Raw genomic sequence first — 23,461 nt, forward strand, 5'->3', positions numbered from 1 at the left:
CACAACTGCCTAAGGCTTTTTGACCCTATGTTGTCCAACATGCTACTTATCTTATAAACAGACTACTACGACTCTGTTGCAAGAAAAGACACCCTATGAATGCCTTCATAAAAAACAACCAGACTTGCTTGAGACAAGGGTGTTTGGGTGCCAGTGCTATGCCTCAACTCTTGCTAACCATAGGCAGGTGTAATCCATATTCAAATCAATCAATAAAGAAAGTCATAAGGTATTTTTCTACTTTCTGCAATAAGAGTAATACTTTATACACCTTGATGCTAAGTTCTAAGATGTAGCGTGGTGTGTTGCTTTGAACCTTGGTTGCTTTTAATAGTAATTAGATTTCTAGTGCCAAATTCTTTGGGGTATTTAGTTTATTCAATAGGGAAGGTTCCTAATTTAATCCCTGAAACTTGATGACTACAACTGTAACAAAATATTTATCTCACTAAATGAGGTCAACTAGATGGATCAAACAACATCATTGTAGTGCTACATTAGTCTAATAGCTACTTTAAGCTTGCATATACAAGGTGCAAAAGTTGATATCACATATCCTCAAGTAGTTTTTTTGGGTACATATGTGCTCATGTAGTTTGAGATCAAATAACTACATTTAAATGCAAAATTCAGAAGTGCTACTACTATTCCTATCAAGTACATTGAAGCATGTAACTAGGAAAGGCAAGAGAAAAAGAAGGGAACAAATCATTCATTTCGCTGAGACCCTCATAGCAGTAGAAAATGTTATACTCTCACTTCTCATATCACAGAATGCCCCACTATTGTAAATAACAAAACTTCTTTAATCAGTGATAAAAGGACTTGCACCCTTCTGATGTGAAATTAGAACTGTACATCAAATCAGAAGAAATTTTATATTAGGTTTAATCTGTTTAAACAGTTAAACCATCTGGTCAGACTAAGTGATTTTATATATAATTAATAATTATCTATAATATATAATTATGAGTGGAGATCCACTTACTCCGACGTAAGTTTTTTAAACTTACTTATCATCATTCCCATCAATTCTAGAAACATCTAATGATTTAGATCTACTCACTTATTGAAACTATTAAATTTCCCTAGAATTGATGGCTATAATAAGGAATAAGTGGAGTAAATGGATCCCTCCTCTATAATTATATATAAATGTAAAATTTTATATAATTAATAATTATATTAAAGAAACATATCTCCATTTTTTCAGACCGAAATAAAATAAAATATTAGAATAGTATTCCGTTTTTTTAAATTATGTAAACTGTTCGGTTTACTGTCCTGTTTATTGTGATTTAAGCGGGTTTAACACTTCAAAGTGGTCTAACCATTCATTCGATTAAGAAAGCAAATCAAAACCATTTTCATGTCCAGTCAGCTATCGGAGACCGCCCCGTCCAGTTCTCATAACATTGCATCATTGTTCCAATGTTCTTTATCCATATATCTGAGCATTATAGCTTCACATTGTTCTGAGCCTACTTGATCATTCAAGCCTATGAGGCAATGCCATTAAGCCCCCACAGATTTAGGATCTTTCGTTTGAAACTGGCAAAATATGAATATATATTTTGTTACTGCTTCTCTCTAGCCTAATTTTAGAGGAGAGCCTCGACAAAATGGTAAGGTTACTTGCCTTGTTACCTGAGAGTTATGTATTCAAATCCTACAAACGGTCTCTTTACTTGTGAAAGTAAGACTGTGTACAACTACTCTCCGCAGACCCCACTAAATCAGAGGCTCGTGGGCTGTGCCACAATGTCTTTCGTCTAATTTTAAGGTCACGGACAATCTGTTATGCTCACATTACATGACTGTATTGGGCTAACTATATGCCTTGTACACATTTTCATACAAAAGTGAACCAAATACCACAACAAATGCCAAATATGTAACACTTCAATTAAGGATCCTTGAGAATATACCTCAGATGATAAACCACAACAGTGGCTGATAAGAATTTAAAGATGGTTTCTACATTTACTTGATTAAAAAACCACTCCTACAACTAATCACGGTATATTGCAAATAGATTCATGAGAAAACCCGAAATCATAATTCTCCCAAAAACAGTTACAGCCCAAACTCTAACTACCAAATAATATTCACACGAGTTGAAATTCGGAAATTCCTCCACCTGCAAAATGATCCCATGTTTCGTGGTTTTTCTCTAGTACTAAAATGTTCTGCGACACAGATAGACCAAAAAAAATTGAACCAAGACCGTTGAGTCAACAAAGCTGGATTCTATGCGCTACCAGTTGAACCAGCCATCATTGGAAATCATACAGTTCTAATCATCATATTATGCATTGTCACAATATTCTACATAGCAGGCCAATCACTGGCACAGAAGTATTACATCCACAATTTTCAGCATAAACCTTTCATCAAGCATAAATAATTTCAGCATTAAAAAGTTCAGGGAAAAGGGAGTTATAAGACATGCCAAAAACCTGATTGTGAGCTTAAAACAATGCACAAACAAGTGAAATAGCAAGACCTATAGCCAAACCAATATTTTGATCCTGTCATTTGTTTGTACCCAAACCGAATAACGGCTAGGCCAAAACCAGTCCGACCCGATACATTGACATGATATAAAATTAAAGAAGCAATCAATTAAAACTAAGGCATACTTTAAGATATATAATTTCTAACAAATAATATTAATATCAATATACTACCAGGTTATGCAAAACAATGACTTAAACCCATTCCCTAAAAATTTAACATTCAAAACAATATGCAACATCAATCTGAGTTGGGAGGACAAGAAACATAAACCGAACCTGATCCTAACAAACCAAAATTGTTTATTTCTAGAACTAAAATCCATCCCAATCCGGACAGGTTGGTAAGACAGCCAAATCTTGAACACATCTCACTACCAGCAATAATCAAACCAAAAACTTAGGCAATTATACAATTCTACTAATCATCATAATCACAATAAAACATAATGTTTCAATAGTTATTCAATATCAGGCCAATCAATTCACAATTGGCACAACACGAGTCTAACATAATGTTTTCAGCAACTTTCAACAAAGTTTCAAATTATTCAACAAAAAATTAAAATAAAACAAATCTCTCCAATCCAAAACAAAATTCAACCTAATTCGTATCCCATGGTTTAGGTTCAGGAACAGCAACAACCATACCTTGAAGGTCATGGTTAAGAACAACCTGACACCCCAATCTAGAGTGCTTATTAAGAACCCTAGCCCTTGCATTCCTCTTGAGAACATATTCCTCATCGTAAGAACGAGGCGTAAGCTTCTCGAACCATTCCTCAGCGATGTTGACTTCACAATGAGCCGAACACGCGTCGATATCTTCGAGCCGGTGAGAATCGGGATCGATCAAACCGGTGTTGATCAGAGCCTTGAGCAGTGTCTGACCGGAGAGACCGATTACGTTGTGTATGTTGCCGTTGTAGTCGATTGCGGAGAGACGGACGATGCGGTCGGATACTTTGGCGGAGCCGGTGGTGGTGGTTGTGGTGGCGGTGGTGCGGGAGATTAGGGATTTGGAGAAGAAGGAGAGAGAGGAGAGACGGGGGATTTGGGAAGAAAGACGGGGGATTTGGGAAGAAAGACGGTGGAGATTTGAGAGCGCCATTGTTGATTGTGAGAGATGAGAGAGAAGTGAATGATGAAAATGGTGAATGGGAGGGGCTAAACAGTCACTTCACTTGGACTTTCATGGGCTTCATAAGTTTCCATGGGCTGGGCTTTGATGCTAACTTCTCTTATAAATGGGCCCGGATGATATCACAAGTAGTGTTAATTTTTCAACCACTTTGGACCCCATCTCTTGAATCAGATTCCTGTCATTAGTTTTGCACTTGATTTTAAAGATAATTAAAAGTATTATATAATATGTATTTTGATGCACTTTTCTTTTAGTTATGGAAATGATTTTCACCCTTATATTTTACTAGTATGTTGATCGACACTTCGTGTTTATTGACTTGTATTTTTATTTTTTCAACTATGTATCATTTTTTTGTTACATTCTTTAAAGAAAAATAATTTAATATAAGAAATGTTATATTTTTGGAAGATAATTTAATATAGAATTGAAGAAAAAAATATAAATATAAGAAAATGTGTAGAAGAATAATGATGTATTGTGAAAAGTAATATTTGGAAGTTTATGATGATTATTAATGAAGGAGTTACAAAAGAGTACTTTTGGAATATGAAAAATTATGTCATGGTAGTTATTTATAGTTTTGGCTTTATATATAACTAGTGTGTACAAACACTTCGTGCCTGCCATGAATATTGTATGATACTACATATTCAATTTTTATATATTTCATTTTTTAGAATTAGAATGTATTTGTTGTGTGTGGTGTACCTTCTATTATATTTTTTGTGTTTATGATAATGTTTAATGTAAGGTGGGATATGTGGTTAATTAATGTGTTGGTGGTGATTGCTTATGATTATATGATTTTTTTGTAAAAATTAAATAATGTTAATGACAAAACAGGAAGTGAAAATTACACCATGAATGAAGTTATTTCAAGTTTTGACTTTATATAGTACTAGCGTGTCGGCAGTCACTCTGTGTTTGCCGACCCACATTTTTACTTTTTAGTATTGAATATTTAATTTTATATAGTTCATTTTAGAGAATTATATTACTTTTTTCGTACAAGATATTATAATTTTTTGGTAAAAATATGAAAATGAATTGTGATATTATTTAAAAAGTGCATTGGTAGTTTGATATATTTAGTGTGGGTAACTTCCTCTAACCTTCATTTATATTTTTTATTGTATGGAAAAATATTGTAATAATTATTAATTAATAAGGGCAAAATATGTAAGTGAAAATTATGCCATGTAGGTAGTTATAATATGTTTTGGCTTTATATATAACTAACTTGTTGACAGTTACTTCGTGTCTGTCGACCCACATTCTTATTTTATGATATTAAGTATTTTTATTCTGTATTCAATTTGTATATAATTTATTTTAGAGACTTATAATGTATTGGATGCACTTTGTGTTATAATTTTATTTATCTATACTATATATAAAGCCAAAACTTGAAATAACTTCCTTCATGGTGTAATTTTCATTTCCTTCATGGTGTAACTTCCTTCATGTCTGTACACACTAGTTTATTATAATGTTCAATTAAAATTGATATGTACTATGATACTTATATCAGATTATATGGTTTTATTATAGAAATAAAAATATGTTAAGGGCAAAATATGAAAGTAGAAATTACACCATAATGTTAATTACTTCATGGTTTAACTTTATATACAGTATATATATAATAAGTATATAGTATAAATATATAGATATAGATAATATATTATTTTTTGTTGTTTTTGTAGCACTCAAATGTAGAAGATATTTACTCCGTTTGGACACTACTCTTGGTCTTCCACGTTTTCATTTTCGATCCACATTCATGTTTTCCTCTTCCACATTTTAGTTCTAGCTTTCACATTCACCTTTTGGTTTCATTTTTGTTTTCAAGCATTCCACATTATTTCTACACCAACAATGCATTAATTTTATGGTGTAAGGCTTTTTGAATATTTAAAATAATCAAATGATCAAAAGTTTGATTCTTGAAATTAATATATATTGGGAGGAACATTCATGTACTCCGATACAAATTAATCGATTATTTTTAAGGTGAAAGATATATTTGGTACATTATTTCTACTTTCATTTCGGGAGCAATGTTAAGGTTTCATTTCCATTATGATCACTTGCGTTTTCAGTGATTACTTTTTGGTTTTCAGCAGTTATTTTCACAACCACTAGAGTAAAAAGTGGCGTTGCATTAATTAATTTCAGCATGGTATCAACTAAAAGATAAGGATATGTCTCAAATCAATTGCTGCCAGCTAATATAAATTCATTAAATGGTATCATTGTTTATATTATATTTAAATTATTTATTAAGTGATAATTTTTTCACAACAATTGACTGGTTGGAACAGAAATGTGGACATGAAAGTAGTATAGTAGATCGTCCTCCATCAACAAAAGTATATAAATTGTTTGTATATAATAAGAGAATATTGTATCTCATTATATTACCTTATAATATAATTTATATTTTTCAGTCAGCAAAAGTATGTTATATATATTATTTTGTTTAATTTTAAAATATTTTTATTTAAAATATTAAACAAAACACATATCATGATTTTACGAGATAACTTATTTCTTTGTTTTACGAAATACTTTATTCTCATATAAATAAACAATTATTATTCCTAGTTATTTTCTCCATTTAAAGAAAACAAGTTGGGAATTTGTACTAGCTGATTGAATTTTATTGTTATTCTTCTTTGCAATTTGCAAAAGTGATGGCAATGCCACATGCAATACTTGTTACACAACCGATACATGAGATTGTGAGTGAAGTTTGGGTTGGAAATATACCTGTATATTTCTATATTGATGTCTAAGATCCAATCTGTCACTAAATATAATTAAAGTAATTGTATTTATTTATTTTATCATATTTTTTATTTAATTAAATAGATTATATGATAAAGCTCTTGATTAAAAATTAGAGACTTGTTATTATAATATATATTATAATAATGAGAAACATGTATTTTATAATTTTTTGTCTAGATTGTTCTTGATCATATAATCATTGAGAATAGAACATCAATGATTTAGATAAATCAATATATGTGTGATAGTATTTATTGGATAAATATTAATAGATCTCATTTATTAAATTATACGTATATATGATGCATATGTGGATATGATCATTGAACTGACTCAACCGAGAATTCCTAAAGGTTAAGGTTACCTTAAATTGTCAATAGGAAATTCTCAAGAAGAAATGAAATAGTTTCCTTTGACCTAAGATTAACATAGCAATTAACATGTTATTTATCATACTTTGATTTCAGACACATAATGTCTCAGGACATTATTTGAATGAATATTAGGTATGATTAAATGCTTGTAGAATTAGTGATTAATCATGAAGGAATCCATCAAATCTTGGTAATGAGTTTGAGTTCTATAATAAAATAAGACATTGATCAATGTATTACAGTGAATAAAGAAATGAGTTTCTTTGAGTCATTGTGGCAAATTATTAAAGTTTGACATTTGTACCATATTTTAAAGTTAGCCAGAGCTGTAAAGATGAAATGAAATATTGTAATTAATCTTCTAGTGGTTCTTGAAAGTAAAGTATATATTACTTTATGCTAATTGGTTGTTAAGGAGTGTTGCTAGACGCCAACCTTGATTAGTAAATTAAATTAGTTAATTTACTACCAGCTTAGTATTGAATCTACGAGGTCACATACTAACGAGTGTTCTAATGTTTGCTAAATAATTATATTATTTAATAATTAAATTAGAGAATTTAATTTAATCAAATAAATAATTTTATGAAATATTATTTTAATTCTTTGTTAGCACCAAGAATTTAAATAATAAATAAATCATTTTCTAAAAACTATTTTTATGTAGCTGAAAAAGTAAAAGAAGAGTAATCATGTTGTTCATGAAATGATATGTGATGTTATTTTGTAACATTTCAATGAAGAAGTCCTAGATGGAAGAGGCACCACTTTATATTTATATATGAGATGAAGAGAGAAGACTTGCATGTTTCTAAAGAGACTAATTTTATTTCTCCCTCTTGTGTTCTTTCTAAATGAAAGAAAGGGCAATATATAAGTATACATCTTGTGCACAATTCTTTGGTTTTTTTCTTCACAAAAGAAAATCATAGTGACTCTGTGCACTTTTGTCTTCTTTATTTGTTATAGATACATAAAAAAAGTTTTGTGAGTAATATATTATTATTTTAGAGTATTATATTTTCTGTTTCATTGTTTCAAAGAGTTCATAGCAAATATTGGTTTCAGTGTAAATATACACGTAGAGTTTTCATAATTTTAAAAAATAACTTTAAAAATTTATGAATTACAACCGGGTACATGTTTTAATATGCAATATTTTATTATATATAAGTTTAGACACAAATAAATTCATGTTTGTTCTGTTGTGTGTTAGGAACACAACAAATAATTTTCAGTGTGATACATGATGAAACATTATGCTCAAAGGCAAGTTGAGCAGTTAAAAAGTTTCCTTGTTACCATAAGAAAATAAATGAATTTTGTATATCAAAACTTAAACGAAAATGATGATTTAAAGCAAACCATAATAGAGAAAATGGGTATTCATTATTCATAAAAAATATTTATTATGTGTTTCTTCACCATTAGTATAAATAAAGATTAATATTAGGTATTTTGTATCATAACATCTCCCTTCACCATTCACAATATTCCCTTTTCTCTTTCCGGGTGCAACAAAAATATTGACTTGGATACATGATGTAACATTAAAATGGGTAAAAAATAGTGGTAGCGGTTGATATTTTCGAAGGAACCTGTATGGTTCATATGAGGTGGTTATTAAACAAGACGATTATTGCTAAAGTTTGGTATATATGTTTCATAATATTGAAAGAATTTCTAACAATAGAAGACTAGTCGATATGGTCCATTGTACGACGGTATATGAAGTTGCACTACAATTTTGGAGAGCTTGACTATTTGTAACATTGTCAATGATACTCAAAAAGACTTACACTGAATATAGAGTAGACTCTCATGTGAAGGAGCTGATAAAGAGAGTTAGAGATTGAACAAGGTGGAGTTGAGTGATATTCATTAAGGTAGAGTTTGTTAGGTAGATTTCTCAAGGAACGAGATAACTGTCTATCTCAATCAACATAGAAATTGCATGGATGTTTGAAATATATTATCATATAAAAGTCTCACATTGCCTAATATTGAAATGAATGAGAAAAACAATATTATATACTGAACTCGAGTCTCTTATATTAACTTGTACCAATTAGATCTTGGGCTTATGAGTGTACCTAGAGTTTGTAATAATTTTTCTCTAGTAATATGTTGGTAACCACCCACTACCTCGAGTAATGTAAGGATAATTGGCCAAATCATATCAACAAATTCTCTTGTCTTCTTCTCTTCTATTTATTTCTTGCTCTTTTATTTGATTATTTATAGATTCAACTATCACTTCCCCTAAACCTAAACATGTATTAGATAAAATTGGTATTTTTATATTTAGAAAATATCAAATATGATTTCCATGAAAAAAACATGATAGTAAAATAATTGCCCTTATTTGAACTCAACTAACCCAAATTTTAGATAAAGACTAGCCCACAATAAGCTGAGGCAACCATGTGATCCAATTATCATTTATTTATTACTTTAAATTAGTTGAGATGTTGGCATACAATGTATGGTATTATCAATATCATTTAATATGATAGGGACCTAAATATATAGAATAAGAATAGCATCTCTTCATATACTTTTTTTAACTATCACTCCTCCTTCTATCTCTGTATTCGCATCTTATAGAGGAATTCCATTCAGAAAATGTTGATAAAAATACAAAGATTCTTTGGGTTTATATTCTGGAACAGTGTGCCCAGCTCCCTGTATCAATATAATCAAGAATATAGTGTGAGGACCATAACAATTAAATATAGTTTTCTAAATGTAAAATAATTTTATATACAAACCTTTATTGTCGTAAAAGTAAGATTTTTGTCATATGCTATTGTGTACCTGCAATCAATAAAGAACACTACTTTAGCCTCTAGTCAAGATATATTAGTCCTTTCTAGTGTTTAAAACATTCCATTTCTAGACTTTATTTTAATAACATGTTGTGGACCTTTCACACTAGTGCTAATAGGACCATGGAGAAGTTCGTGAGGACAGATAGATATACAACAATATTATAATGCTTTATCATAAATTATGTTTATTGATTAAACATTTATCTTTACATATTTCTCAATTGTTCCATTTATTATTTTTTTGGTCTCATTCTTCTTCTAGAAATGAGACTAACTCCAATTAATATATTCTTCTTATTGGGGCTTCTGTCAATCTCGTCCACACATGTCCAAACTAATTAAGGTGCAATTCTAACATATTTTCCCAAGTTACTCCAACTTTCTTCTTGATGCATTCATTTTTAATCTTATTTTATCTAATGTGTCTACTCATCTAACATGAACATTGTTATTTCTATTACATTAAGTTTATTACGACGACCCAATATTCAATCTCATAATTGGGCTAACACTAGAAAGTTAATCCCTAGCAATAAGAAATTTAGAATGATCAAAGACTTGCTCCATATATAATGCTTAGTGTAATATGCTTTAGTTTGATGTACAAAACATTTATAAAAAGCTACTGGATCTAAAACAATGTCATATCACTTTATGATTAAAATATATGATAATTAATTAACAATATGGCATAAGGATGAAAGAATAGTAGAAGTACCCTGCAACTTGATCATCAACAAACCAAGGCCTCCATTCATCAACAATGTTGTATCCCATTGCTCTTGTCCATGCTTGAGACCCAGTATATGGAACACACATATCATGGTCTCCACTGCAAAAAATATGAAGCTTTAGGTAAATATGTCTTCTTAAAACACAACCAAATAGAAGGTAACATAAATTATGAAGTTCTAATGGCATCAAATCATTAATTGCATTCAACTAGCATAAATGTAATGAAACATTATTAATTTTGAAATTCACCTGAATATAAGTGCTCGATATCCTCTAGAAGTTAGATCTCTATGGAACTTGATCATGCTCCCGGAATCATGATCGTATGTAATTGCGTTTGTGCATAAATCCCATTCACTTACAACACTTTTCTGTTTCATCCAAATATCACAAATTAATACTTTGTCCCCACAATAATTTAAATTGTGGACCACATCACCTGATGCGGCCACAATATTATAGTTGTAGTGATCGTATCATACCACAATTACGATATGACGACTCCGAATCATAGTGATGCGGCTGCATCAGGTAAGGTAACGTAACTACATCAGACTGTGTCAGGTCACATCAAATTCAAAAATATTTTTTAAATACAAAAGAATTCACACTGCAATGACAACAATAACAATAATCACAACCATTATTGTAATCACGACTGCAATCACAGTTTAAAACGGTGGTTCACAACATAGGTAACTTACTAAAAAAACTTACCTCTACTGTGTGAATTGCTTTCCTGACAGCGTCATTATTCAGCCATTCGGTTGCAACCTCATCATCCTAAATATAACAGTATAATTAGTTACTTGTTATACAATCAATACAACAATATAAGTAATAAGAACGATAGGAATAATGTCATATATAAAGCACTATTTCACATATGGACGGATTCAAAGCATCAAAAGGATAGATCAAATATATAAATACTATGTATATATAAAAAGGGTGGTGTAAGTGTATGAGGCTCCCAACTAGTGAAGTTTATGAATGATAGATATATATAGTCTTATCCCTATAAGTAGAGAGTTTGTTTACAAGATTTCAACTTGTAACTTCACTATCTTTTGATCAGAACCTCCATTTCATGATTGTTTTCAACATTTTATCATTTACTTAAAAGCTTTTTTAGTTGCACTAAAAAAGATAGGATATATAAGTAGCTTTGAATTGCATATTATTTGACATGACATTATATGTAGTATTCAAGCCACAAAAATCAACTAATAACCGAAAAATATATATGGAATAGTATAGATCTAAAGTAGCAAAAAAACCTACTGTGCATGGAACTTGGATGCGAGTACTAAGTTGTGGCCAACTTGGTACAATTCCATCCTTCACAGGAGCTCCTAGAGGCCAAGCACGACCAAACATTCTCTTTCTCACAGGCAAAGGTTTCTTTGTCTCACCCAATTTTCTAAAGCTGTGTGGTATATTTGTTGCATTCCCCAATTTTTCTGAGCTATGATAGCATGGTTCCAAAATGTCATATATGTTTAACTTTGCAATTGCCTGAGGTGGAAAAAAATCATTAATGAGTGTTACATTACTATACCAAATATCACAATAAACCACGGTCGTTCAACCGTATTTGCTACAACAACGTTGTTAAAAATAATATGGTAAAACATCAACAATGCTCATTCAAACAAATACGGTTATTCTATAGTTAACGACTATATAGTGAAATTACCTGATTCACTCTTCCAATTAGATTTTTGCATCCTATATTGTCCTTGTGCTCACCATAGAATTTCCCTTTGCATTGTGTAGTTACTGCCTGCGCCATATACCATTGATTACATGAAACATGTATAATAGATAAGTTATACTTAACTTGCCTCAAAATGGAAAAAAAAATGCGATTACTATAACTAAGGTGTCTGCATATACTAAACTTTTTTTTAACTATTTTGCATATTTCATACTTCAAAGAATTTGTAAAGGACAAGTTGTTAACTATATCAATTGATCTCACTATAACTGATAATATTATTTTTACCTCAAAAATCTGATCACTAATGAGTCCCATTCCATGTGTAAATGGAACAAGAGCATTGCCATCAAATATTTCATCTGTGACAGCATTTCCAATCAAGTAACCCTGTGAAATAAAAAAAGTTCATATTATAGTCACATAATTAAAAGCATAAGTTGAACACTGAAGGAATAAAGACCTTGAAATTCAACTTGGGCTTCACACCAGTATCAATTCCTGTGGAAGATCAAGAAACAACATTTTATTATGACTCATATAACAAACAAGTCTCAATACATTCCATGAACAATATATTACCTTTCGCTATTTCATGAGCAAGAGTAGGCACATAAATTCCAGCAAATGACTCTCCAGAAATGAATAATGGATTAGAAAGGAACTCAGGATATAACTTGAACCACTAGTTTGTTAAAAAAATAAGATAGAAATGTAAGAAATATAGTAACCATAATATTCAACTTTTTGGTCTAAGTTTATAACTTCTTATATTAACTACCTCAAGGAGAAAGACATGTGCATCTGATGCAGTTCGAAAATCTCCAGTATCATAATCAGTCTTATTCTTTGAGTATGAAAACCCTACTCCAGCAGGGGAATCCAAATATATAATATTGGAAACCTATAATGCAAAAACATATATATATATATATATATAATATATATATATATAACACAATTAGTTGATAAAATACTCATATACACAATCCAACACATCATTAAAGGAGCATGTTATTCTTATCTTTCTATATAGACAAAAAAATCCTTTTTAAGATTCGACAAAATTTAATAAGTTCAAACCTTTGACCAGCTGTATGGATTGAGTTGCAACTTAGGTAGAGTTCCTTTAGTCTTTGGTTTTTCAAAATTAAAAGGACCTAAAACAAACAATAAGTTACACACAAATTTAGATTCATGAGACTAAAAAACAAATGATATGTTTTAGAAGATTAAAGGAGTTCCAATTGTAGTTGATGAGTGCAATTTAAAACACTAAGCATAATGTTGAAGACACACAAAACGTACATTGTAAATTATCATAATGTATCAAAAGGAAATGGCTAAGTAAAGTAAAATGTGATTAACTTCTCTTACCATGCTCATATACGAAGCCATCAAAGCTAGAGCAACCTGGTCCACCATTAAGCCATAGAACCACTGGGTCCTTAGATGGGTTACCTTCTGATGCAACAAAATAATAGTACAAATTTCTTTCATGATTTTTCTCCACTGTCGCATACCTTCAATGTTCCAAACCAAAGGCCAATGAATCACACATTTTGCATTTCTTGCATTAATTAAATGTGTAAATACTTATGAAACAAGAGATAATTACAAAAATAAAATTAGAAGCATAACCAAATAGTTATGAAATTTCATAAAATATTGAAATACATAAATTTATGCTAACATATAAAATAAGGGGACTTCAATTATTCAAAAGTACAATATGTAATCATAAATGTGAAATCTACACTCTCCAGGTGTTAATGTGATTGATTTTGTGATTTACATATAAGGGTGAAAACAAGACAGTCCAGACCAGACTTTGTCTTAAACATATAGGAGTCACATGACCTGTTAGTTTGTCTAATTTTTTTCTCAAAGCCTAGGCCTGATCTGTTTAAAAACTTAACATGACTTATTAGATTAGCATGTTTAAAGATATGTTATACTATATAATCTTGAAATATGTCATTATGTATACAATCTATGAAGCACAGATACGGATACGTGTATCAGATACGATACGTATGTGATACGTCGACACATATTTTTTCTAAAATGTAGGATACGATACGTTCAGGTGTACGCGTATAAATTAATAAAAAATACATAAAATATGATAAAATTATAAGTGTAAATCCTCTTCTTCTCTCCTACCCTTTTTCTTCTCTTCTCTTCTCTTTTAAGAAATAAAGGTAAGCCCTTTATTTATTTTCTCTATTAATACTCACACATCCTCTTCTCTTTATAAACATACTACGCGAAAAGAAACTAAGAAGTATGAAAAGTAAGCCTTTTTCTGTTTGTTCTTCACAACATACCTATGGCGGTAGAGGCAGTAACACTAAGCACTGGCCGGCGAAGTTATGGATCGGAAAGTACCAGCTATTCGAGGGTCAATGTGGTATGATGGTAAGTTGGTATGATGTGACCTTTAAATAAGTGAGTGTTTATTGAAAACAAATTTATCTTATCATAAAAACGAATCTATATATCATATATTTTATTGAAAACGGATCTATATATCCTATATTTTATTGAAAATGAATTTGATACGTGTCTTGATATTTATTTTTATTTTTTTTATTTTTTTATTTTTGGATACTCTATGGACACGTATCTTTTGCGAATCTGAGCGTATCCATGTCGGATACTTATCGGACACCGATACGCGAAGATATTTGGCGAATCCGTGCTTCATAGTATACAATTAAATAGGCTAATATTCATACTTTTAATTAGACTTTTCTAACCCTGACAATTAAATTATATTTTTGTATACATTTTTATATTAAAATTACATATATTATAATATATTAAAATTGTATAATATAAATACATTGCATAGTATAATTAAATATGTCAGTCTGTTAGGTTTAATAGGCATTTTGGATAACCTAAAGTCTAACATGTTAAAGTAAATAAGCTTTTCAAAAAACCCGAGCATGACCTAATCTGTTATAGGCTAGGTAATAGGCTTCTAATAGACGGTCTAACCTGTTTCCAGATTGGATATCCTGGTGTGACTTTGGAGAAAAAAAATACAATAACCAAGTCTCAACACAAAACATGACTTAGTTATAGAACAAGTCACACATATGATGCCATATAGTCAATACGTGTACTCAAATCACAATTATAATAAATTGAAGGATACATACTATCAAACTATCAAGTACCAATACCCATGAGTAATGGATATGATAGTATTCGATATGTCAATACACATTTTTTTTTTTAAAATATAGGATAAAATATATTTGAGATACATATAAAATATGTACATTAATTGAAATTCATAAACATAATAAACATGTAATTATTGTTATGAATTACCATATAAGGAATATAGTTCTTAGACATCACTAAATACAAAATTCATATTAGAGTTTAAAATCTATGTAGTGATAGTGTAAAGTTTTTTTATACTATCAGTACATCATCTATCATTGATTTGTATTACTTTAATTTGAGAGGCAATAATGATTAATAAATCAATGATGGATGATTGTTGACAATGTAAAAAACTCTTACATTGTCAATGTATATATATTAAATCCTTCATATAATCATAAGAATGCTTAGTGGTGACAGATAGGAACAATGTCAATCCCATTTAATCGATGATTAACACTATGTATATCCATTTCCTATTCATTCTTTATGGAATATATATGCATCTCGGTTGTACTTAATTGATTGTGTAATATTTTTTTTTCTCTCTCTTAAAATATTATTGTATGGTAATTTGGGTGTATGAGATATTGAGAATTATTTTTAAGAGTATTAGAGAGTATTCGAAAAGTATCGAATTTATAAATAATTTATTTTTCATAAAAAAATTTCAATACTCTACAATTATGTATCAATGAAATATTAGAGAGTATCATTATCACATACACCCAAAATATGGATACATGAAAGTTACTAATTTATAAGTGTTTCATAGCTCTCAAAAACTCGATGTACCCTATAGATGCATGATACGACACCATTTTTTTGGATTATCCATACTTCAAAGTATTAAAAAATAATAGCATACCCAGCGTAATGTTTGGATGGTATAGTGCCATTGAAACCTGGAAGTTGTATAATGAGAGAACTTTCTGGTGCTGATTGTATTAACACAAAGTTCAGGGAAATTGAAAGTAAGATCAAACACAAGTAAAGCAATGTATTTGTGTTCTCCATGTTGCTTATTTGATGTACAAAAGGTACAATATAAGGTCCTAGCAACACAAATCAAATAAACTTTTTGTGAAGAATATGACAACTTGCAAATTAATTTATAGAAGAAAAACGTCAACATATCATTTGTTGGTAGTTATGGTTTGGCCCACCTTTAATATATCATAATATCATTTATTTATATGATTGACAGTGTATAAAATTCATACTCGTGCAAACATTTTTTCTCATCATAAACGGGTTGAAACTTTATATTTTATTTATAAAATTATGATTAATTAATTAAGAATATGAATAAGCAAATAGAATGGTTAATAACCTGTCGCCTTAATTGGGGTTGTATGATCTGTTGATTACACATGTCTTTTCTCATGATTCAATTTTTAATTATTTCTTACAGAAATTGACCTTAGTGCATTTTTTGTTGTTGAAGGAATTGATATTCATATGTATTCAAATTAATAATAATGAGGATTACCAATTTGGTGCGCAACAAATTTGGAAAGTGAAGAGTATGGAAAGGTAGACTTAAATACATTCACTTAATCAAAGTTTTTTAAGAAAATAAATGTATGTATAAATGTTATAATAATTTTTATACTGATAGAATTACAGTTTTACAATGTTAATGTTTCATGCATCATTTATAATTAATCACCATTTACTATTAAATAAAAATTGAAATGAATGGTAATAGTGTAATAATTGTATTACATCCTTACACTCATTTTTTAAAATGAAACCATTGGTTAAAATTTTCAAAACATTAATGGTGTAATAATTGAAGAGAAATAAGATCATTGAGTAAAGGAGGAAAATTTGTTAAAAATTTAAAAACTGTTACAACTTCCAATTAAAAAATGGTGTAAACCAGATTTTTTATGGTGTATTTAGTTTTAAGATATGTTTTTTATTTCTATTTTATTTTCATAAAACTATTTTTACTTTCATGTTTTCATTTCCTCAAAATATGTTTCTTATTATCATTTCCAGTTTCATAATCATTCACTCTAGACTTCATAATCTAGGACACCCTTACAATTAATTTAATTTTAACTTTTAATCACTAAAGTACTCAAGTCAATGATTTCAATAAATTTTATGTTATCAATATATTGAACAACTTTAATTGTTAGAGTTGATCATTAGCTATCACAAATACCTGGAAATTTAAAATTCATAACGAACATTCTAAAAAAGTTAAAGTTAAAATAAATTAAAACATACAAGTTTTCTATTATTTAATTAATGTTACAATGTTCAACTTTCATTCTAAAATCATATATTATCATATTCATCGTTGAATTATTTCAACAAAACCATATGAGATGTGAAGAAAAATTATAATGTTATGAGATAAAGAAATATATTTTATTATGAAGGTATGGTTTGGATAAGGGACATAGTCATCAATTCATTTTGGAGTTTTGTTGATAGTAAAAGAAAAATATACTTCACTCATTCTACATTTTTTGATATTTATGGTTTTACATACCATTTAAGAAATTATTAAATGATATAAATATTTGGTATAATTTGACTAAATAGCTACATTTGATGTACATTGAAAATTTGATTAAAAAATAAATGAAGAAATATATGGTGAAAAGATGAGTATAAATAAGGGTATAATTAGAAAGTAACATATAAATGTGTATTGGTTTTAAAAATATCAAAAGATTTGGAATAAAATGGAAAAGTTAAAACATAAAAAGATATTAAAACATTGGAGCAACAAAAGTTTTAAAATTTTCAATAAAATGTCATTCCTCATCATTGAAATTATGGGAATGACATTTTTTTATTTGCAAAATTTTCAGAAATGAAGGTCATGTTTTTGGAAATATGAAATAAAATCAATAATACAAACATGTTTTCACACTCCTTTTTTGTTTTCATTAAAAATGAAAACACAAAATGACCAAAACAAACACATCCTAGTTTTCAAGAATTTTGGAAATAGTGAGTGCATTTCTTAAAACATAAATGAAAATGACTAGCCAAACATGTTTTTCCCAACTAGCTAGACATTGATCTAATAGTGTATCTATTAGATTTCATATATCAATTGTAAATAGAGTAAATTATACCAACCATTCATCACTTTTCTACACCTACACAAACCCCCTAGATTTTATAATTTCATTATACTGGTCACTCCTGCATGAGAAATAAGTGTAATCTTTTAAATAAAAAATATGACAAATATAATTAAGTTAAAAAACATGATATATTGTGAAAATAAATACAAATAATATACAAATCAATGTATCTTCATTATTTTTTGTTACAAAAGCATCAACAGTTCTAAAGACATATTGTTTAAATTGCTCTTATATTATATCGTAACAAACCAAAAGTAATAAAGAAATATTAACTCATATTATTTGGATTTGTCTCCACAATATATCATGTTTTGTTTAACTTAATTGCATTTATCACATTTTTGTTTAAAAAGATTACACTTATTTCTCGTGCAGGGGTGATCAGTATAATTAAATTATTAAAAAAATAAGGGGGTCTGTGTAGGTGTAAAAAATCAGGGGTGATTTGCATAATTTCGCTAAAACTCAGAGGGTATCAGTGCAATTTACACTTGTTAACATTAAAAATCAAAACTTTGATTGCTATGAGAAATACTTATTAGGAAGAATAATCTTGCACTTAGAAAGCAATTATTTCATTACCTATAAGATGTAAGAATAACATTAATTTTACAAAAAAACATATGTTTTCCCTTATCAATATGTTTTTATGGAAATAAAATAGGAAATTGTGAATTGACTAAACAAACACTTATAAGTATTAAATCAGTTTCACAAGTCAAAATTTAACATACAAAAAAAGTGAAGAATTAGCTGCTACATAAGATCAGGATTTCAAACTATGATTCATAATGAAACGTAATAATGTATAAGTTTTATACATTATCATTATATTATGACTTGTTCATATTTAATTATTATTAACTCTTCAAAAAATGTAATGCAAATAAATGATAGATAATATATTGAGTGTGTATAAATATTTACATCAGTAGTGAATAAATATTACATTCATTGGCAATTCCTTAGTTCATTGCAGTTTTGGAAAGTAACGATATTGACAATTATGAGGATTTCAATTTTTTTAATATGGAAGTGATTATATAATTTCTATGATCATAATTGAATTATCATTTTTAGAATAATAATTCATTCATTTAGGTCATACTTTAATTAGTAAATTACACTGACACCTCATAAGTTTTAGTGAAATTACACAAATTTCATTTCTTTTAAACCTATAGAAGTCACCTTAGTTATATACAAACATTACATTAACTATCTCTCTAAGAGGGATAAGTGTAACGTGTTAAACAAAAAATGATGACGAATGAAATTAAATTAAAAAATATATGATATAGTGTGAAGACAAATCCAAATAGTGTAAGAGTCAATGTTGATTCATTGTTTTGGTTTGTTAGAATATAGTGTAACAGTGATTCAAACAAATCCGTAGAATTATTGATAGAATTTGTACCAGACCAAAAATATGAATAGATATTGATTTTTATACTATTTGAACTTATCTTCAGAATATACTATTTTTTTTTTACTTAATTACATCCGTCACCATTTTTTATTTAAGAAATTATACTTATCTCTTCTATAAAGGTAATGAATGTAATGTATGTACACAATTCAGGGCAGTTTGTGTATATTAAAAAAAATGATTCGTATAATTTTACTAAAACTCAGGGATGTTACTGTAATTTATTCTAATTTAATATTTTTTTAAATAAAGATAATTGCATCAACAACACCCAACACAATTGATAGATGAGTATGTCACTGAAGCATAATGTTAAGTGTTCACTTATCATCCTGCATGGAAATGTTTTGTTTTGTAGAGACAAAACCTACATCAATTCATGATCTCCATGTTTTGAGGTGATTAGTGTGTGGTTATCCATTGGGGTACACTCATGGTGTGTAAAAAAATATTAATAATTGTGGCTACTATATGTTATGAGTGAGGTTGGAATATTTGGGGAGAGTGCTTGAGAGTGAAGAAAAATCTCCCTATCATTTTCGATCTTATATTTATATCACCCTCCTTATTATTTTTTGAATCAAATATCTTATATTAATGCATAAACTATTTTTGTATGAATTATTTTTGTTATATGTTTTTGGGTAAATATGATGGTGGTGTGTGATGTGCGACGACAAGTTTTTATGATTAGTAAATACTTATTAAAAAAATATTTATTCATGACCTGAGGAAAACATGAGTGACCGTAAGAGCATTTGACTTTGCTCACCTAGAGTAGGAGATAGTGTACCATTTGGCACACAATTTCTACTTAATGCAGTCTCGATCACCAAATGGTATTATCTCTATCATCATAGATTTCTTCAGCTTTATTCATGATTGTTTTCAATCAAGTTCAATAATACTCCTCTTAAAACCAACCCTTATCCAATGAGTGCCCTTAACATTGAGTGTATTTGGAACAATTTTTTTATGTATGATATGTGAAGTGAATGTTTTATTCTTTTTTTAATCCATGCCACATGGATAGAAATGCAACCTGTAATGATGCAAGAAATACAAGTGATGCTAGCCTTAATCCTACACAACTTAATTTACTAGCACACCATCATTCATATTTTGATTTCCTCAGGTTTCTATTTTTTACGCATATAAGATGAATTGATGGTTTATATCACACTTTTACACGACATTTTTTATTTCCACCTTTTCACAACATTTTTTCTTTCCATTTTTCACAACATTTTTTCTTTCCATTTTTCACAACATTTTTTCTTTCCATTTTTCACAACATTTTTTCTTTCCACTTTTTCACATATAATATTCACTCTCCTCAACTTGGATATAACCGCATACACAATAATACACAACAAACTCTCTTATCCTACAAAAATTAGGATATGGTCATTATTTTTCATTTATGGCTCAAGGGTTATATTCAATAAAACATATAAGGCTCAAAATGGGTTAGCAATAAATAATTCATTTGTGGTAAGCTTTTTGGCCAAGTGGTTCATTTTTAAGAAACAAGTGCGTTGATATAATGATGATTAGAAACACAAGCAAAACCAAAAGTGCAAGTTAATGATATCTACTCACAAATATAACAAGTCATATTATATCAGCTTAAAAACTCACACCACTCTATACAACATACATTCCTCTTGATTTTAGACAACTTCATGTTACATTTATTAATATCTAAATGATCATAGTATCTAAGCATGAGAAATTCAACTATGAGTATTACCACACATTTCCCAAAGTCAATCATTTACTACTCAATTTCATCTTTTCAAGTGATTTATGCATCTAATCAAACCAAGACATTACAAATAAGTCGGAAAATTAGATAATTCAAAACAATCTCAAACAATATACATTCTAAATAGGTGCACAACGCATAAATGTAAAAGGAAAAGAAAATATCAGAGAAAAGGAGTTGGTTCAAACTAAGTCCAATGTTCCACCCTCTCTGTGCATTTTGGACTGTCCTCGGTCCAAGAGAGCATGCAATAATATTTCCACCAACTAAGTTCTAAACTATAAAAAATCAAAAGTACAATGAATTTGAAATGAAAAACAGAAAACAATAGTAACATTGGGTTGCCTTCCACCAAGCTCTTCTTTAACATCAATAGCTTGATGTGTGAAGATCACAATTCACTCAAGTGAGTAATAGTGACGATCTTTTAGTTGTCATCTCCCAAATATAACTTGACACACTACTTGTTCACTACCCAAGACTTTTGTGTTATAAGGACTATAAGTTCAATAACACCATGGGGCACGATCTCCTTGACCATGAATGGACCCAACCATTTAGATTTAAGTTTTCCTAGGAATAACCTCACCCTAGAGTTGAATAACATGACATGTTTACCTATATGAAAGTCTCTCTTGATGAACTTGCTATCATGATATTTCTTGATGTGCTCTTTGTATAACTCAAATGAATTATAGGCCTCCATCATGAATTCTTCTAGTTGATACATCTGAGTTACGAGTTTCACTTCAGCTAAGCTCTCATCAAAGTTGAGAAGCTATATTGCCCAATATTCTTTATGGGCTAAATCGACAGGTAAATGACAAGATTTACCATAGACGAGATGAAACAGAGTAAAACCAATAGGGATTTTGGAAGTTGTATGATATGCATATAGTGCATCATCCAACTTAAGGGATCAGTCCTTCTGAAATGTGGAAACAATTTTATCCAAAATACACTTAATATCGAGATTGTACACCTCATATTGCCAATTAGTTTCTGAAGGTTAATATGCATGTTCATAACATACACTGCGAAAGATTATGGATCTATTTATGTTAAAATATGCATACACTATAATAGTTTAGACAAAACGGTGTGTAAATTTACCTCAGGAGATTGCGATGGCTTTCGAAAGTTATCCTTCAAAAGTATGAAGGTCCTACACGCGTATTCACACCGAGAACAATCTTTGTTGTATCAACACTTGATTCGTGAAAAAAAATCAACTCAAAACTATTATATTTCAAACAACCCAAAAATTAGGATACAAACTTTTTTCTTTTTGTGTGTGTTTTGAATCACACGTGAGGTTTGGTTTATATAAAACCAAAATCTCCCTCAAACAATTTAGTGCCAATTAATCACACATTAATGTAGCATAAAATCAAAACTTCATGAATCCATTTAATGCCAATTAATCACTCATCAATTTAGCATAATTTTTTGGTTTTTAGTTTTCAAAACTTACTATCAGTTTTAAACATTTGAAATATTACAATTAAGTCACACTTAATTATATTAAAGATGATTGAATAATATTATTTGTATTTTCGGTGCTAGCAAAAAATACAATAATATTTCNTGAGATTTACCTTCTCTTTGAAAATGCAAAAGTGAATGAGTGGAGTGTGGTGAGGGTTTAAGGAGAATGGAAATCAGAGATATTAGAGAAAGTGATGGGAGATTTGCTTTATGGAAGTCAACTCTCACATCCCAATGCAAAATGATCACCTTGTGGACACGTGCGATAAACATGCCCGAGTATTATCGGCCAATACTCGATCGGGTATTTAAAATCGCCCGATCCTAATATCCGATTAGAATTTCGGATTTCGGCATT

The 23,461-nt window shown here is 29.4% G+C and overlaps 2 protein-coding genes and 1 long non-coding RNA gene across 5 annotated transcripts in view; all 3 read right to left on the reverse strand.

The window, feature by feature from the left end:
- Window positions 2,893-3,679, reverse strand: LOC109352504. Of its 2 annotated transcripts, XM_019594512.1 has the most exons (2): window positions 3,584-3,679; window positions 2,893-3,553 (listed from the first exon to the last, which is right to left on the reverse strand). In XM_019594512.1, exons 1-2 carry the CDS (start codon window positions 3,625-3,627, stop codon window positions 3,121-3,123), a joined length of 477 nt encoding a protein of 158 aa, XP_019450057.1. In that variant the 5' UTR covers window positions 3,628-3,679; the 3' UTR covers window positions 2,893-3,120. The 2 variants fall into 2 exon arrangements, with proteins under 2 accessions (XP_019450057.1, XP_019450056.1); XM_019594511.1 differs by having other exon boundaries at window positions 2,893-3,657.
- Window positions 9,400-23,461, reverse strand: part of LOC109352738 (serine carboxypeptidase-like 20) — a 42,084-nt gene continuing 28,022 nt past the window's right edge. The window contains exons 8-14 of one of the 2 annotated variants that reach the window (XM_019594929.1): window positions 12,096-12,182; window positions 11,681-11,914; window positions 11,114-11,179; window positions 10,646-10,767; window positions 10,380-10,493; window positions 9,602-9,647; window positions 9,400-9,515 (exon numbers count right to left, since the gene is read on the reverse strand). In XM_019594929.1, coding sequence (XP_019450474.1) covers window positions 9,432-9,515; window positions 9,602-9,647; window positions 10,380-10,493; window positions 10,646-10,767; window positions 11,114-11,179; window positions 11,681-11,914; window positions 12,096-12,182 — 753 coding nt within the window. In that variant the 3' untranslated portion in view covers window positions 9,400-9,431. The remainder of the gene's footprint in view (window positions 9,516-9,601; window positions 9,648-10,379; window positions 10,494-10,645; window positions 10,768-11,113; window positions 11,180-11,680; window positions 11,915-12,095; window positions 12,183-23,461) is intronic. The other variant, XM_019594928.1, reaches the window with a different exon arrangement.
- On the reverse strand, window positions 12,936-13,636 carry LOC109352739. Its single transcript, XR_002108396.1, has 3 exons — window positions 13,494-13,636; window positions 13,200-13,276; window positions 12,936-13,020 (listed from the first exon to the last, which is right to left on the reverse strand). It is a non-coding gene; the product is annotated as an uncharacterized LOC109352739 (long non-coding RNA).

This window comes from Lupinus angustifolius, chromosome LG07, assembly GCF_001865875.1.
Source record: "Lupinus angustifolius cultivar Tanjil chromosome LG07, LupAngTanjil_v1.0, whole genome shotgun sequence".
Classification (NCBI taxonomy): domain Eukaryota; kingdom Viridiplantae; phylum Streptophyta; class Magnoliopsida; order Fabales; family Fabaceae; genus Lupinus; species Lupinus angustifolius.

What these genes read in the sequence shown, in the direction of transcription:
- LOC109352504 (XM_019594511.1), bottom strand. Translation starts at nt 3,627, where the DNA reads ATGGCGCTCTCAAATCTCCACCGTCTTTCTTCCCAAATCCCCCGTCTT.